At 40.1% G+C, this 17374-nt stretch overlaps 1 protein-coding gene across 1 annotated transcript in view; it reads left to right on the top strand.

Annotated features, from left to right (window-relative positions):
* Positions 1–17374, top strand: part of cdk17 (cyclin dependent kinase 17) — an 87924-nt gene that overhangs the window by 68524 nt on the left and 2026 nt on the right. Inside the window, exons 5-16 of the mRNA XM_088924210.1 lie at positions 5394–5519; positions 6153–6209; positions 6814–6928; positions 7645–7739; positions 9422–9484; positions 11242–11365; positions 11903–12023; positions 12723–12820; positions 13396–13501; positions 14495–14537; positions 15191–15281; positions 16293–16370. Coding sequence (XP_088780336.1) covers positions 5394–5519; positions 6153–6209; positions 6814–6928; positions 7645–7739; positions 9422–9484; positions 11242–11365; positions 11903–12023; positions 12723–12820; positions 13396–13501; positions 14495–14537; positions 15191–15281; positions 16293–16370 — 1117 coding nt within the window. The remainder of the gene's footprint in view (positions 1–5393; positions 5520–6152; positions 6210–6813; positions 6929–7644; positions 7740–9421; positions 9485–11241; positions 11366–11902; positions 12024–12722; positions 12821–13395; positions 13502–14494; positions 14538–15190; positions 15282–16292; positions 16371–17374) is intronic.

The raw sequence follows: 17374 nt of genomic DNA, 5'->3' as shown, positions 1-17374 counted from the left end.
TATCACTTTAATACACATTGTATATTAATACTGATTCCTTTAAGCCTAGTGTGGCATCAATAGGATTAATAGGTAGGTATTGTCAGGATATCGGGTAGGATTATTAGGAAGATGTCAGGTACAGATTAAAGTAGAGTACATTACCTGGCTACATGAAGGACACCTCGTTTCTCTCAAGTATATTTAAAAGCAAGGGATTCCACACAGCCGTGACGTGCGTTAAGCAAATATCATCCCAGTGTGCTCAGTCTTGTATAAAATGCTGGACAGGACTGGTTGCCTATAATTATGGCTGGCGTGGCTGTAAGAGGAGACCTCAGTAAGTTGAAAAGAGGGTCGATTGAGATGTACTTAGTAGGAGCTCCAGCGACCAGGACAACTCAACATGCTGAAGCAATGTTCAACTTAATGTTTCAAGAGCAGTGGTGTCCAGGATGATGTGGGTGTGGAAATCTGACGGAAGGAGATCATCAGGAAAGCAGTGGGCAGAAACGTATACTTCAAGGTCATAATATCTGTGTAGGTGCAAGGCAAAACAAGTGAGCTGGCACAGATCAATTGACTGCAAAGTTTGGCCTGGGGCACAAGCAGCCAGATTCATTACAAAACACCGAAAACCTCCAGAGATCAGGATACCGTAGTTGTATAGCAGTGGATAATCATCATACCTGGCAAAGCACGATTCAGTAGTATTGTCAGGTACATTTTCCTGGCATTCTCTTAGAAGGCAAGGCAACTATTCACGGGTTATAATGATACTGAGTACTGATTGATCATCTATACCCCACGTTGCAGCTTTTCTGTCTTCCAGGAAACAGTGCCCTTATCTACAGAGTCCCTGTGGCCGCCTATTGGTTTGCTCTGGATGACACCAATGCTGTTCACATATAATGTATCTGAACCAAGTCGAGCATTTGTGGGATAATCTGGAAGAATGCCTGAGGTGGTGTTTGGCGGCTGTGGTGGCCCAGCATCCTGTTAAGTGACTTCACATTGGTGTTTCCCTTTTTTGTCCACTATTTGTATGTTACCCCTGGAAAGTGATAGAAGGAGCTGTAGTAGTGCTGTGAGGTTGTGATCAGGGTTCGCCCACCGTGAAGAATCTCATTCAGCAGGTTTCACAGGTAACCACTAAATCACCAGTTTTTGAACACCTGGAACAATTGAACTATAGTGTGATCAATTTACCAGTTTATTTGTATAATTAAAAAAAGAAATTGGGAACTGAGGAGCAAAAATGTTATTACCTGTCAGCTCTCCAGGACCAGGGTTCTCTTAATTGAACACATGACTTGCTTAATTGATCGTTCACTTCCAAATGTTTAATATCTGTACCAAACTTTTCCTTTCAAGAGAAATATAAGATTAGCTGGATTGGAGCTGTCCAGAGTCAGGGCTGGAGGACCCTTAGTTTAGACCAGTGGCTGCGAGCCCAGTCCTGAGATACTGTCCGCTGTCAGTTTGTGTACTGGTCTTTGATTTGTGTGAGGCATTATTTCATTGGTGAAAGCTGGAAAACATGTTAATCTGTGGGTATGTGCAGTGCTAACAGTAGAGTGGACGTCCTGAGCGACTGGGGGGTTTCGTGTACAAAGCTTGTGCTGAGAAGGCAGAACACTGTATTACCGAGAAGTTTCCAGACCACTGAGAGAGGCGAACCTCCAAGATCAGAAGGAAGGCTTTTGATGCCCGTGGCTCTGTGACGTTAATCTTGAGAACGAGAATATCTTCCCCCTAATTGGGGAAGCTGAATGGCTTAATATGTGTAGTCATGGATTAATATGATGCCTTGAGATTTAGCACCTTCTGTTTACTTGCAGCACAAAAGAAAACCTCGGAGTTCTGCGGTGTTATGTAACTAATCTATCTGGCTTCTAAGGAGGAAATCTCTTCTCTATGGAAACCGATTGCACAGTTGTGCTCCCACAGAAATTAAACAAAATGCAGCACAGTGAGAAAAAAGCTGCCGGTACAAGCAAGCATGTACAGCTATTTCAGGCCCACCTTCTGAATGTCTTTTTTTAAGCACTGTTACTACACTACTGTCACTGAAGAGATGTCTCCCTTAGCTTACATTAGAGCCGTGTTTACCAATCCTGAACCGTGCGTAGCAGTATATAAATCTTGGCACTCTGCCGGTGTGTCTTGTGCAACGAACGAGGAGACTGGAGAATGGCTTCCCTTGTCCACTCTCTCTGATTTTTTCGGCACACAGCACACAGCGCTGACATGGAGCAGCTATTAAACAGGAGCAGCACAGGCTTATGCAGAGCTAAGGAGACATTTCGAAGAGCTGATTCAGGCTGAACCGGCCAGACCAGCAGTCAGCTGTGATTCTCTCAGTAAGGCAACAGAATCCTGGATCAGCTTCATGAGGGATGTTGAGGATTATCTGCACATTCAAATTAACTCTTGCGGTTGGAAAAGTAATTGCTTCTCTCAGAATCTGTATAAACAGGCTTTGCTAGGTATGAGTATTCCTTTATAAGATTTGTCTGCAGTTCATTTTCTTAAGTAGCTAAAAGTGTGTAGTTACGTATTCTTGAAAAGGAAAAGCTGCACAAGGTGATCTGGAAACAGGCTTTGAAAAATGTGAAACTTTTTTTTACCACACGTCAGCACTCTCTTTCAAGATGTCAGGTGATGTAATTTGGTTAGCCAGATCCGTTGACAATTTTCTGCAAACCCTTGTGCTATTTATTCTTCTGTCCACTTGCCTATCCACTCATGATCAGAAAGGCTCTTAAATATCCTTGCTCATGGCAACCAGAAGTCTGTCCCACTAGCATACAGCTCCAGTCTGGGCTGACCACTTTGTGGGACGCCAGTCCAACTCCAGACACAAACAAGCACGTGGATCGTTCAGAGCAGAACAGTCTTGTCCTGCTCCTGGGTGTCTGGTCTGCCTGCAGGTTTTCTAAGCCTCTTTAAAGCAGCAACACCCGAAGAGGAAGGAGAAGCTGCTGGATGAGTCCAGTGAGCCTAGCTAGCTTATCGTTAGGAGGGTGGAGAAAATTTGAGCATCCAAAGAAAATCCTTGTAGACTTGCAGAGAACATGCAGACTCCATGTAGAAGGTGGCCCACCCCAGCATTGAACCCAGGACCAAAACTGTGAGCTCTACCTGCCATGGCACCAGGCCATGTTATATAGAATAGGAAAATCAGATATAAGACGTGTTGACACAAATATAAGCATCCTCAACACTTAATGTTGTACTTCACTCTTATTATTGGATTGTGTACGTGCATATTCCACTGTGTTTCATAGCATTATACCGGAATAGAACTCTTAAATGTGAAGTAGGGGTTTAATAGTAGTGCAATTCTATGTTTAGACTATACTATTTAACATTTCAGCCTTGGATTCATGAGCTATTGAGTGCAGCACTCTAGGCATTGTAGTTTCATATGCTTAAGGCCGTTCATTATAAAATATTGGCCAACTGGTTATGGGGCCAGATCACAGAGATGGCCATTAATGTCACTATGGTTAGGATACATCTTAAAACTATTATGCATTTACACAGTAAATACAGGTAGATTCTGGTTGAAAAGCTGGCCCCGCTCTCTCAGTGCAGGGTTGTATAAATACAGACAGGCCTCCTCAAACCATGTAAACTCAAGCGTGCACTTACAGTATTAGCATGCATTGCTGTGGTAACCATGCAAGAGCACTAAATGTTCAATCTGTCAGTGGTATTTCTGCGAAGGAGCTCTCTGCAGCAGGGGAAGTCTGCTTCGTTCAGGTGATCTCTGTTGTACACAGGAAACAGATGACAGACCAGGCTGTGATAGCAGGTTTATTCTGGTTAGTTCTGCACTGCACATGTGAAACAAAACCACTGCAATATAATTGTGTGTATACCTCAACTTCCTTTCTTTCTAGGTTGTTGTATAGTCTGTTTCTTTTTCAAACTGACTGAGCACCTTACAACTGCTCTGTACAGTATGTCTTTATATGCAGTTTATTTTAAACTGCATGGCCAGATACCATTAGCATTAGGAGCTGTGGATTTCCTTCTCATGCAAAAAATAGTCTGGTTGTTTTGACTGTCTCTTTAATGGGGAACAAATGATGAAACTGAAAAAAGACCGTGTGGTTTACTGGGTCTGTGAATAGTGTAAAATGTCAAAAATCAGCTCGACAAGACTGTTTGGCTTGGTAAAAAGAAAAAGGTTTAATCTTCAGAATGAGAATACCTTCCCCCTGAATGGGAAAGCTGAATGGCTTGATATGTGTAGTCATGGATTCATATGATACCTTTAGATTTAGCACCTACAGTTTACTTGCAGCACAAAAGAAGACCTCTGAGTTCTGCAGAGTTATGTAACTAATCTGACTGGTTTCTACAAAGGAAACCTATTCTCTATGGAAACCGCTTGCATAGCTATACTCCCACAGAAATTAAACAAAACAATGCAGCACTGTAGATCTGATGGAGACGTGAGAAATTGTTTTACCAATTAAATTAAGTGGGAATTCTGAGCAGGCCAAATTAAGGAACCTCAAGTGTTAACACTCCTTCTCTTCCGAAGAGTGCCGTGGGATCTTCAACGTCCACAAATAGGCGAGATCTCTGTTCAGCAGTCTTGTAAGAACAGTTTCAAGTGAGAGGATGCTATTTGACCCATCTAGTGCCACATCCAAAGGACTGCATCATCTACAGCAGAGGGTCTCCTATCATCTTACTAGGATATTGGTTTAGATCCAGACAGAAGAGCGCCTCCGCTGGTCCATTGCCATCATTTATAGCAGCAAACTGGTTTTCCCATCCCAGCACTGACCAGGCCCTGCTGTGCTTACCTGCTGAGATCAGCGCAATCAAGCTACAAGCCACAGAGAAAGAGGAGGCTGCTCTTTTTTGCCACCTAGACACTGTCCTGCAATACCGGAGTGTCTCAAAGCGACTTCAGTGTTGACTTGGGCACTTGCGTATTACTGATAGAGCCAAAACACTGCTCCAGCTCTCCTGTTTCAGATCATAGCCTTTCTGTTCTTGGCTAAAGGCTTTTGACTTTTTGATCCTAGCAAATTGAAATTACATTGATGGTATTTTTAACTAGCAATTTTTTTAAAATTAGCAATTTTTTAACTGAACTAACAGTTATAGCAATTGACGTTTTAAACCGTCAATGTAGAGTCTGTCCCCATATATGACGCCATGTTTCTGTGCTGTTTGCAATGTACAGGATACTTATGAAGTGATCCGAACTGATTAATAAAGCAAAAATCTGTAATAAAAAATCTTTAGTTATCTATAACAGTTTATGCATTGCTTAAAGCATAACAATAGTGGGCATTCCCTAATGCCTTGTAAAAAGCACCTTGTTGATATTGAGTTCTCTTGTTTCTCAGCAAGCATTGCCCTGAAACCTGCTTTTGTTGTGCCAGGACTTGAACAAGCGGCTGTCCCTGCCTGCAGACATCAGGATACCTGATGGCTATCTGGAGAAGCTACAGATGAACAGCCCTCCGTTTGACCAGCCCATGAGCCGGCGTTCTCGCAGGGCTTCGCTTGTAAGTCGGAGTTGTCGTGTTGCCCCGGGAACCGGCCTGTCCGACTGCAGTTTGCACTCGGGCCTTGTTTTTGCCTTTTTGCCTGCATTAATTCCAGAGGCAGAACGACCAGGCATTCGTGGTCACTTTGCCTTTCTTGTGGAGTTCGCACATTTTTTTCTTTACTGAAGCACAAAATCCCTTTTAAGGTTTTAATCATTTTTGTTTTGTTTTTTTTTCTGTTGCATAATATTTTTTTCCATGGAAGACCATGGAAGTAGAGCTTTAGTTTTGTCTCTGAGGTTTTTAAATTTGGGTTGTGGGTTTCTCTTTTATCATCCGTTTTTGCTGTCGTTCTCGGTATCCCTCCTCTTGGGCGTGTGCCGTGTTGTTTTGTCTGGAAAGTGAACAATGCCCTCTGCCGAATAATGCAGTTCATCTTTGTCTCTTTCCACTCTGTCAGAGATGTGATAAATGGCCAGTGTAAAATTAACTTACAGCTAGACATCGGGGGGGGAGGGTAAACAAATTAAAACACATGTAATATTTGTGATAAGATTTTGTGTGTAGTATAGTTCCTTTTAAAAATGTGGCCTGTCTGGCATGAAGACGAAAAATAATCCTGCTAATAATATTTGCCGCTCTGTGTTTTAGTCTGAAATTGGATTTGGGAAGCTGGAGACGTACATCAAGTTGGACAAGCTTGGAGAGGTCAGTAGAGGGTCTTCTGAGCTTACAGCCGGCAGATGTGACGAATGCCAAGCGTGGCCCAAGGCTTTAATCTTTATCTCTCTGTACATCTGACTAATTACATGTGTTTCCATTAACTGAAGCTGTTTTGCGTATAGCTTGACCTTTCTTACTCACAATTCTGCTGAATCTATAAAGCTGCCTATTTTTAAAACAGATTCAGGTCTTTCCATTTCATTTTGTTTATGATATGAAGCTAAAAGTAGAATGTAGGTATATGTAAACCCATTTACAGGTATCTGAGAGAGGCATTTTGTTAAAGCTTAGGTTGTACACCTTACAAACTGTCAAATAGCTCTATATTAAAGCTTGTAAGTGCAGACATGCATTAGTATCTGTCTCTACAAAAGGCTAATTCTGTGTTTTCTTGTTTCAATGCTACAACTGTTTTTGATTTCATTTTAAAATGTTTTTTTTCTTTTGGACATGGGCATCTTAACTGCAGGTCCACCTGCCCTGCTTACAGTGGATTAATCAGACTCTCCCGTACGTAGTCCCAGCTTTCTGTGATTAAAGATCCTATGTTGCTTTGTTTCTCCTCTGCGCTGACTCCTGCACTCCGTAGGGAACATATGCAACGGTTTACAAGGGCAGGAGCAAGCTGACGGATAACCTGGTAGCGCTGAAGGAGATCAGGCTGGAGCATGAGGAGGGAGCCCCCTGCACGGCCATCCGAGAAGGTCAGTCCTTCGTACCTGCTGTCCTGATGTAGTCTGTATTCATTTTCAGTCTTATTCACTTCAATAATCAATTAATCCTTCCACTTATATAGCACTTTTCTGGACACACCACTCAAAGTGCTTTACAGGTAATGGGGACTCCCCTCCACCACCACCAATGTGCAGCACCGCCTGGATGATGCAATGGCAGCCATAGTGCTCCAGTACACTCACCACACGTCAGCTATCAGTGGGGAGGAGAACAGAGTAATGAAGCCAATTTATAGATGGGGATTATTAGGAGGCCATGATTGGTAAATTCCGGGGTAACCCCCCTACTCTTATCTAGAAACACCCTGGGATTTTTAATGACCACAGAGAGTCAGGACCTCGGTTTTACGTCTCATCCAAAGGACAGCGCCTTTTTACAGTATAGTGTCCCCGTCACTGTACTGGGTCATTAGGACCCACATGGACGGCAGGGTGAGCGCCCCCTCCTGGCCCACTAACACCTCTTCCAGCAACAACCTTAGCTTTCCCAGGAGGGTCTCCCTTTCAGGTACTGACCAGGCTAGTGATTGTGCCTCAGAAAATAAGGAATTTCACAAATGACAGGAGGTCATTTGGCCCATGTAGTTTGTTTGGATGCTAGTAGCTAGATTTCTAACTGATCAGTTTATTCAATATAAAATACTATTTCATTCAGTTTTATTTGAATTTTTTTTTGTTTCCTGCAGTGTCTTTATTGAAGGATCTGAAGCACGCAAATATTGTGACGTTGCATGACATTGTTCACACGGATAAATCGCTCACACTAGTTTTTGAATACCTGGTAAGTATTTCCGGACTCTGCTGTGAGCGAAAGAAACACCGTCAGACTTACGGGGAGTAAAGATTTTCATCACCCCTCGTGAAACTGACACTGAAAACTAGTGAAAAAAATCCAGTGCTGTGACTGTGGAACTTTCTTGACACAACTAAAAAATACTCCATAGCCAAAACATTGTTTATTTTTCTATACTTTTTGTGCAAATGGAGATGAGTACAAACCCATTAATTAATGTACTTTAGCATCATTTCAAACTGCTCTTATACATTGTCATAACTCTTTTGTTTCTTTGGAGTACATGTTAAGGTCAACTGGTGGTTGTTCAGTGCTGTAAAATTTAGTGGAAAAGGCTACAGCTGTTTGAGAGTGAAGATTTTTACTCAGAATGAGGCAAGAAGTGAATTTTTATTTTCACTGCTTAAACATGTTTTAACCCATGTATTTTTAATTAACAACAACTTGAGCAACACTTTAAAGTCAATAACCTGTTGTAATTCAGCATATTACTCTGCACATCTGCGTCATACTCTCTCAAGATACAGGTCCGAGTTCTTTATTCGTCACTAACGAGGACTTAGTTACACTGCTGTCAAGTCTACCTGAGGGGTTGCTTCAACATATAGGATGTCATTGGCATAAAGGCATTGTTCTTTTGATTAAATAGTGCATATTTTTTAAATGAAAAAGTGCTTACTTTGTGATTTTCTTTAATTTAACTAGGGTTGACATTCAACATGGTAAATCAACTCGTCACCTGTTTTTAAGCCACATGTTCTCAAATGCAGCTGTCAAAGTCAGTGTTGTGATCAGTCATGAACGATCAGTTAATCATAATGTTGGCAAAAGCTCTGAAACAACATCCAACATCCATTTATTTTACTAAAAAACTACATGTCAAAATAGGGATGATGTTGCTTTTGTTACACAGTATTTATATGAAACAGATTGAAGATCAAAAGCTTGGGTAACATTGGATGTACAGTATAGTTACTCTCCTCATAAGGCACTCACTGTTGTATGATTGTGTATTGTGTAGTGCTGGGACTGTTGCTACAGGCATCTACAGTATGTCTGTTCGACCTGCATGAAGCAGATTGAGTTACCCTCAATAGAGTGAAGTTCTTTGACAGTAGCTGAAGGGTAAATTAGCAGTTATTAGTCATATTCCGTATTAGTATTATAGCTGGATTAAATTTGGACTTTTCTCCATGGAGTGACTGAAGAATAAAGTGACGAGATGGAGTTGTCAGTTATTCTTCCCACTTTTAGTGAAAGTGCTAAACTAAACTGATACAAATAGGAAGTGTTTTATCTTGTGTTTTCATCATGGGTTATGTTTCATCATGACCTGTGTTTACTACTAGAATTGTTAACCATTAAGCATTAATAAACAGCCTATAGAATCCCTCACGCACAGTACATCAGATATCACAATATCAGCATGTAGTTTAGCAATCTTTTTTTTCCTGTAAAAACTATGTTAAACTGATTCTAGTTTTAGAAGTCAATTACATTAAATACCAAACCTTGTTTTGTTCCTCCTGAAGTGTTTTGATTACATAGTACAAGAAGAACACAATATGTCTACTTCCCTCTCTACTAATTAATTTGTACAGGAATGTCCAACACTTTGCCCAAATGAAAAGGGCCTTTTTATTGAACTTTTTTCATCATTTTTTCTACAGGACAAGGATCTGAAGCAGTACATGGATGACTGTGGGAACATCATGAGTATGCACAATGTGAAGGTTAGTGCTGTATAGAAAATGTGAAGCCAGGGCCAATGACATAGGTACACAACTCCTGTCCTTGAGGGCTGGTGTACAGTTCTCCATGTCTCTTTCAGTTCCCAGGCCCCCACAGCTGAAGACCTGTGAGACTTACCCCAGCCCTTGGGGACAGGAGCTGTGCCCTGCAAGCCTAAGCCATTTTAACTGTCTGTTGCTTATATGAAGTGCAGTGGGCTACCTTTTTATTTGAAAGGAAATATAAATGAATTTCATCGCCTCTCCTGTGTTGCACAAGAACAGCTTTAGTAGCCTCTAGTAAGGGTTTTCATTTCTATTTCATTGTGAGCTACCTCCTTTTTTGAAGGCTTTCACCGTAAATAGGCTTTTTGTTCGGATTTCAAGAGGTTTAATTGCGCCCTCATTCACAGGCTTTTTTGTGTAGTCTGTTGTGAACATTGTTTAGTGAACAGTGTCTGTTCCTGGACCTCAAAGTACATTTTGAGACTGAAAAGCAAAGTAAATAACCTTTTTTTTCCAATAGTACAAGTGTTTTAAGCCCTGCATGTCAAATCAGATCCATGCAGCGTAACAGTCAATGTACCTCTAAAGTTTGAGTATACTTTAAAGCAGCTTTTACCATTTAGAAAATCATGCTATGAATGTGGTAGTAAACTGGGACCAGATAGATTTTGAATCTGTAGAAGAAGGATAGATATACTTCAAAAACAAAGTTACAGACTTAAAAGAATTCCATAAATCCATGTCTAGGAAAACATGGTTTAAAGGAGAAATTAAGAGAAACTACTGACTGCGTACAAGGCTGTAGCTGAACAATGCTGTTCGAGTCCTCAAGAGAGAAAATGGAAATGAATATTATGATGGAACCCAAAAACAAATACTGAAAATGTATGCAGTACTCTGATAGTAAAAAATAATGTAAAATCACAAGTGTATAGTTTGCAAGATAACAGTGGATTATAAAGAAAAAATAAATATTAAATTCTCTAAATGAATACTTCTTGCAGGTTTTTACAACAGACGTCATTGATGCTCAATTTCTTAGAAATAGTTCTCTCGTCATTGAGCATAACTGACACAGAGTCAGCAGGAGCTAGGACAGAAAAACGAATAAAATGCACAAATAATAAAACTAATAAAATCGAGCCCTAAAGGTAGTTTCCACTCATCAGTAGATCCTTAAATTTCATTAAGTCAATAAATGAGGGATGTTATTAATGGACAACTACAGAATCGTAATGTATTGTAATATCAAAAAAGTGTCAAAAATGAACCAGGGAACTGTAGACCAATCAATCTTAATTTTGTATTACTAAAGTAGTGGAAATGATAGAGCTAAAGTAGAAGTATAAAATGCATAAAATATAATGGCATCTTTTCAGGATCACGTTTGCAAACATGGAAGAGGAAGGTTTAACTTCCTAGAAATATTTCAACAAACAACAAGGAAAGTTAACACTAAGTACATTGTGATGTGTTTACACTTCCGGGAAGCTTTTGATAAGCTTCTAAATAAAAGGTTAATTCTCAAATTAGAAGTCCATGGGTGGCTAATGTACCGGAAACAGTAATCCTAAAGTGCCTAATATCTAGATGGACAGCTGTAAGCAGTGGTGTGCTGCTGAGATTTATTTTAGGCCTGTTCCTCTTCATGATCTATAGTAACAATTTAGATTGTTACAGTTGGCAAGCAAGTTAGATTTGAATAGTCTGAATGTTGATAAAACAGTCTTTATTTTCCTTCTTTTTTTTTAAAGATCTTTTTATTTCAAATTTTGCGGGGCTTGGCCTACTGCCATCGGCGGAAAGTCTTGCATCGAGACCTGAAGCCACAGAATCTGCTCATTAATGAGCGAGGAGAGCTAAAGCTGGCAGATTTTGGTAAGTACCTGCTGTATCTTCATGCTTCTAGTTAGAAAGGAAATGCTGCACAACATGGGCGACAAGATGGCACAGTGGTTAACATTCCTGCCCCGCAGCGCCAAGGCCCTGGGTTCAATTCCAGACCTGGGGCGCTATCTGCATTGAGATTGTACTTCTCCCCATGTTTGTGTGGGTTACTTCCACGAGTTCCTGTTTCCTCCCACAGCCCAGAGACATGCTGGGATTGTAGGTCACCAGTTTTCTGGGAAAACTGGCCCTGGTGTGAGTACGTGTCTGTGTGTGCGCCCTGTGATGGGTTAGCGTTCCATCCATGGTGTATCCTGCCTTGCACCTGTTGCTTGCTGGGGAATAATTGAATTGGTCAAAGTGGTTACAATATGGATGGATAGGTGCTGTGTAACATTGTTTATGGAGTTACTGTTTTTTTTCCCCCTTTAGTGAAGAAAAATTAGTTCAATTTGTCTTTGCTCCTAGTGAGACATCACTGAACCTACCAGGTGTGGTATGATGTGCTGTTCTGATTCTCTCACACAGGATTAGCAAGAGCCAAGTCTGTCCCTACGAAGACCTACTCCAATGAGGTGGTAACGCTATGGTACCGGCCCCCGGATGTCCTTCTGGGATCTTCAGAGTACTCTACACAGATTGACATGTGGTGAGAATCTTTTGCTGCACATTTGTTAGCAAATCCTGTCAGTCTCACCTGGGTATCTAATAGCGGCTGTGTTGTCAGCGCACATAGGAGTTTAAAGAGTTGAAATGGACTTTTCGTTACTGGTTCATGACAGCGAAAAGTAACGTTCCAGATCTGTTTTTAGTTTTATATGAACTACCTTTTACAAGTTACATCGTGTTTATTTTTTAATTTCTACTTTGACTCCATTTGTAAATGGAGGCAAGTTATTAATAAATATGGAGTCCAATTGTCCCTGTGCTCTCTATGAGCCCTATTTATTTTCTGTGTGAAGTGTAATCGTTCTAATAGTGTAAGGTATTTCTCGATTTAACTGCAGGAAGCTGAAAACTGTAACTTTGATAAGACTGACAGTAGCTTCGGGATAATCTTCAGGATGGGAACAGCTCACCGGGGAAAAAACCCAAGTAGCTGCACCTTACCGCTCTTTGCCTTTTGTTAAACGTCTGAATGACAGATCTGGAAGGGAGCTGACCAGGAACATGACCTCCAAATAAACCAGTTCAACTGAAGGGTTTTGGAAATTATGCAGTCTGTCACCGCCGCTGCTACAAGCAGTGAAATTGTGTTCTTAAATTTGACCTAAAATGCCTAATAAATCTTTGTCTAAGAGAGTTGAATAATTATAATGCTAATGAGCATTTCCGTCTGTCTTTTCAGGGGTGTGGGCTGTATCTTTTATGAAATGGCGGCTGGCCGGCCCTTGTTTCCTGGCTCAACAGTAGAAGATGAACTGCACTTAATTTTTAGACTCCTAGGTAAATATTTCAAACAAGCAGAAGAGCTACATGAAGAGAATGTGCTTGTTGTCAATAAACACCGTTAATGTTGTACCGCCTGAAAAAAGGCAGATGCTTGCTGAAGTCCATTACTGTGTAACTCAAGAATTCGCTTTTGAGTCACTGCATGTATGCAGTGCTGACTTATTAAATCTGGTTACTGTCAGTAAGCCAATGTTAGCCCCTTAAAATAAGTCAGGTGACTTGGATCATCTTTAATATTACCTCATTTCAGACACTCTGCTGTAACACGTTGTCTTAACTGTGATCACATAACATCCTGTTCAAGGGCATTCCTTTCTGTAATCAGTGCTATTCAGTGAAAGTGGTTGTGTGATCAGCGTTTATTCAGCCTTATTATCAAAAGCTTTGAGGGGAGAATGTTACATTTTGATCATGTGTCATTTATTACATAAAGGGGAACTGATATGATAGGAGTGTTCTTGGTTCGTGTCATTTTTATTTTTCTAGTCTAAAAAAACATTGTTTCCACGAACATAACTGGAAGCCTAAGTCTGAACACTGCCATTGTTTGAATTCTCTTTTTGCCACAGGCACTCCTTCAGAAGAAAACTGGCCAGGGATATCATCCATCGAAGAATTCAAATCTTACAACTTTCCCAAATACAAACCACAGCCTTTGATCAACCATGCCCCAAGGTAGAGTTCTTGAGAAGTGTATGATACTCTCTGAGTGTTCACTTTTCACATTAAACGCCACTCACCAGATCAGAAATACAAATGAAAGTTGTTTACAGCACAGTTGTTATACACGTAAAAAAGATGGTTAGTACTGTACAACTTTTTTTCTTGTCAATAGTTAAAACCTGTTGTTTTTTATAAACTGAGTTGGGAGGAGTCTCATAAAAATAGTTGAATGCCAACATAAGATGTACGAATATAGCCTACAGTCACAAGAGAGGATCTAAAAAAAGCATTGTTTTTTTTAGCTTAGGTGACTCTTTTTAGTCATCTAAAAAGAAAAGCAACTGGGACCTGGATTCTCTATACCTTTCTTTCCCTGGGTCTGTGTCATGTTGTAAAATCATTGGCATTGAACTTTTCATAGTTTAAAGAATTTTCAAGGCTTTTGTCTTGGCCAGCGTTAAGGTTGATGGCATCACAAAGGAGAAAATTTCAATTATTATTGAATTAAAATGGTAGTAGACTCATACAGTAACTATTAGTCTAATTAATTACAAAAACAAAGTCTGATAAAATGCAGGGTTTATTCACCGTGTTCTTAACAGCACAGGAAGTTGATAAACTTTTTTTTTTTCTCCTCGAGGAGTGAAGGGACACGGTTATGTGTTGGTGTCTCTGTTTTCCAGATGAACAGGTGTTGTTGAAGCAAGAATGTTTCCCTCTAAAATTAGAAATCAAGGCTACAGCAGCTCAGAAGCAACATTTCCCGCCTATCCCAAAAGAGAGGAAGTTAGGATCTTAGGTCATAATTTTTTCCATAATACTGGCCAGTTTATAAACAGTATATACATTATGTATACACAAATATCTAAGTTAGCTGAATTTTAAAATTGTATATTTTGATAGGCTTTAAAATATGTGAGCCTCAGAGCCTTTGGTTTGAACTACATATTGAGAAACCTGATATGATATCGTTTAAATACACTTTCTAATTCTTTCCCCCTGTAGGCTGGACTCTGAAGGAATTGACCTGTTGTTAATGTTTTTACAAGTAAGTCTCTGGTTTTGCTCTGCTGTAGTCCTGTTGGACAGACCCTTTATTTTTGGTACTTCAGTATTCATTTTGGTGCATGAAATCAAGGAGGGCCAGATACTGTCCTTGTTTGAAGTCAGCCTGTCTCTTGTTTATGTTCTTGTTTGTTACTGTCTGTCTGGCACATAATTCAAATCAGAAATAGTTGAGATTAAGTATTAAAAGTATGTAACAACTTTCGTAGATTCTTTTCGGCTTTTAAAACATTCTTACATTTTACAACACAATTACATTTTTGTTTTGAATATAAGGTTACCCTATAACATAAGTGGGAGGACATTTTGCCCATCGGTTCTGTTTGGAAGTTAGTAGCTATAATCAATAATTTTAGAACAAGAATAGACAGGATTACTTTAAAAAAAACACCATCGGGGGCAAGCTATTAATTTTTCAATATCAGGTATTTGGAATTTCTCATGATTTGCAGTGATGTTTAGTTCAGTTGGGAAAAATACACAAAAATGAAAGATGTTGTATGTAATCCATAACAAGAAAGATAGGGTTGAAATAATTGGTTTTATTTAAAACAAAATGTCCCCGTTTATGTTGTTGTGTTTTTAAAACACCTGAAGTTTTTTTTTTGTTTGTAATTAAAATTTCTGTCTTTGCAGTATGAATCCAAGAAGAGGATTTCTGCCGATGAGTCTATGAAACAGACCTACTTCAAAAGCCTTGGAACTAGGATACACGCACTACCTGAGAGTGGGTTTTCATCCATATGCTGTGTTGGGAGTCCATTGGAACATTAGAACAATATAGCTTGGTTACAGGCTTAATATTTATAATCTATTAAGAAGTACTTTGTGGTTATGAAAAGTATTTTCCCCATTGATCATATCACAGTACTAAGCAGGTGCTTACTGGCTCTTGGCCAGACAAGGTTCCACTCAAACCGTAGTCATTATGTCAACATAATTTAGCACAGCACATAATGAATAACCGATTCTCAAGAGCTGTACTTAAAAGAGTTTCTAAGGGATACAGCTCTAAGTGAAGCACCACATTTAGTGTGGCTTGGTGTAATATTTCAGACTTGGCATTTAGTAAGAATGTAACCCACAATACTCTTTGGATTCTGATTAGAGATTCTGAAAGGATCCATTTCAAATTGAAGATAATCCTGCATTTGTGAAATCTGCTTGATCCATTTATTCACTCTTGACAGCAATAAATGCCTGGGTTTTTTAGGCATCTGCCCACATTTCAACTACGAATGCAATCAAAGACTGATCTCCTAATTGCAGACTGGAGTATTTGCTGTTCACAGTGATTTTCTCCAGGTGTCTATTTGGAGTCTTTGCAATTGCTGTGAGTTCAAGTGTACTTTTTGGGATATTGAAAAATAAAAAATTTCATGTGCATTTACAAACCACACTGATGCAATACTCTTGAGAACCAGACTTATGATTACCCTTGGAGTGTGCTTCTCAAGTACAGTATTCGTTTTTGATGCTGATCCTATTTAACACTTTTACACCATTTTGAAAACAGCTGATAATTTTCAATACCTAGTGTGGACAAGCCTAAAGCCCTAGCTGATTCTGGAAAGGATTCTGCATCTGGAATAAATGGAATAAAGGTTACAAAAGATTGGAGGCCATGCTAGAATGTAATTGATTTAGGAAATCCTTTCCAGGGAGACCTACAGTGATTCTGTCCTAGTTTGGCATTTTTGATTTAGTCTGTATTTACATCCCGTGTCTCCCCCAACAGGTGTGTCAATATTCTCTCTGAAAGAGGTTCAGCTGCAAAAAGACCCGGGCTTTCGAAGTTCATCTTACCCAGAAACAGGTAACAATGCAAAATGGTGGTCTTCCTCTTCCTGAGCGGCGAAGCTGTGGTGACAGTGTACCACACTAACCTATAGTACACCACAGTGGTTTGTGTAACTTCAAAGCAGTTTAACAAGGTTAGATTTGCAGTTCTCATACTTGGCAGTAGCTGACAACAATTTGGATGTGACAAGAAGAAGGTTTCTTACTGATTCGGAATTTAGATCATAATGAACCAATTTAAAATACTCATTATTTTCCAGCTGTAAGCAGTAGAGTGTAGGGACATTGCCCTGTGGATGGGGATTATCCGGAAGCATTCCACAAGCTCTGCCTCTCTAAAAGGGGTCAATTTCTTAAAATGGGATTCTCTATGCAAACTGAACTCCATCCATTCATTCACTCAGCACTGTCACAAGCTGATCCCTGGGTATTTAACACTTAACCGCTGAACACATTTAATTAGCATATTAAAGAATTAAAGACCTCTTTCTAGCATTCTGATACAGGTCATTGTTTTACTTGGAGCCACATTAAGCACAAGAATGTTAAGAGGTGTCAAATTTAAGTGCTTTAGAGTGGCTCATTTTCTTCTTTTCACATTTGGTGAAATTATGTTGGATTTGCAATCTGCAACATGTGGGACAAGAACAGCCCCCCGCATTCATTCAACTGTCCATTCAGTCAGCTGAATTCTGACAGTCTGGCCGAGCTGTGCTGGGTGAGCTGGGCCAGCTGGGCCAGCTGGGCAGGGTTCTGGCTGTACCAGTGTGAAAATGGTGCCTCTGAGCTGGTCTCACCACTAGAGGGCATCCTTACCACAGCAGAGTGTAGACTCTCACCAGGCACGCTGGACCACAGTGCCAGCAGTACACTTTCAATCAAGTTCATAAGGGAAGTTTCCCTCTCACTACATGAGACTTAACTAGTCACTCAGATGCACCTACTGCAGATCTGTGGCTCTGTTCGTATCCATTTATTATGAAACAAAAAAATCTAAAGAGGAAACTGCATTTGCCCGAC

This window comes from Atractosteus spatula, chromosome 8 (assembly GCF_055471065.1).
Source record: "Atractosteus spatula isolate fAtrSpa1 chromosome 8, fAtrSpa1.hap1, whole genome shotgun sequence".
NCBI lineage: Eukaryota > Metazoa > Chordata > Actinopteri > Semionotiformes > Lepisosteidae > Atractosteus > Atractosteus spatula.
The sequence above is the reverse complement of the archived record's forward strand: the minus strand, read 5'-3'. Positions and strand labels throughout refer to the sequence as shown.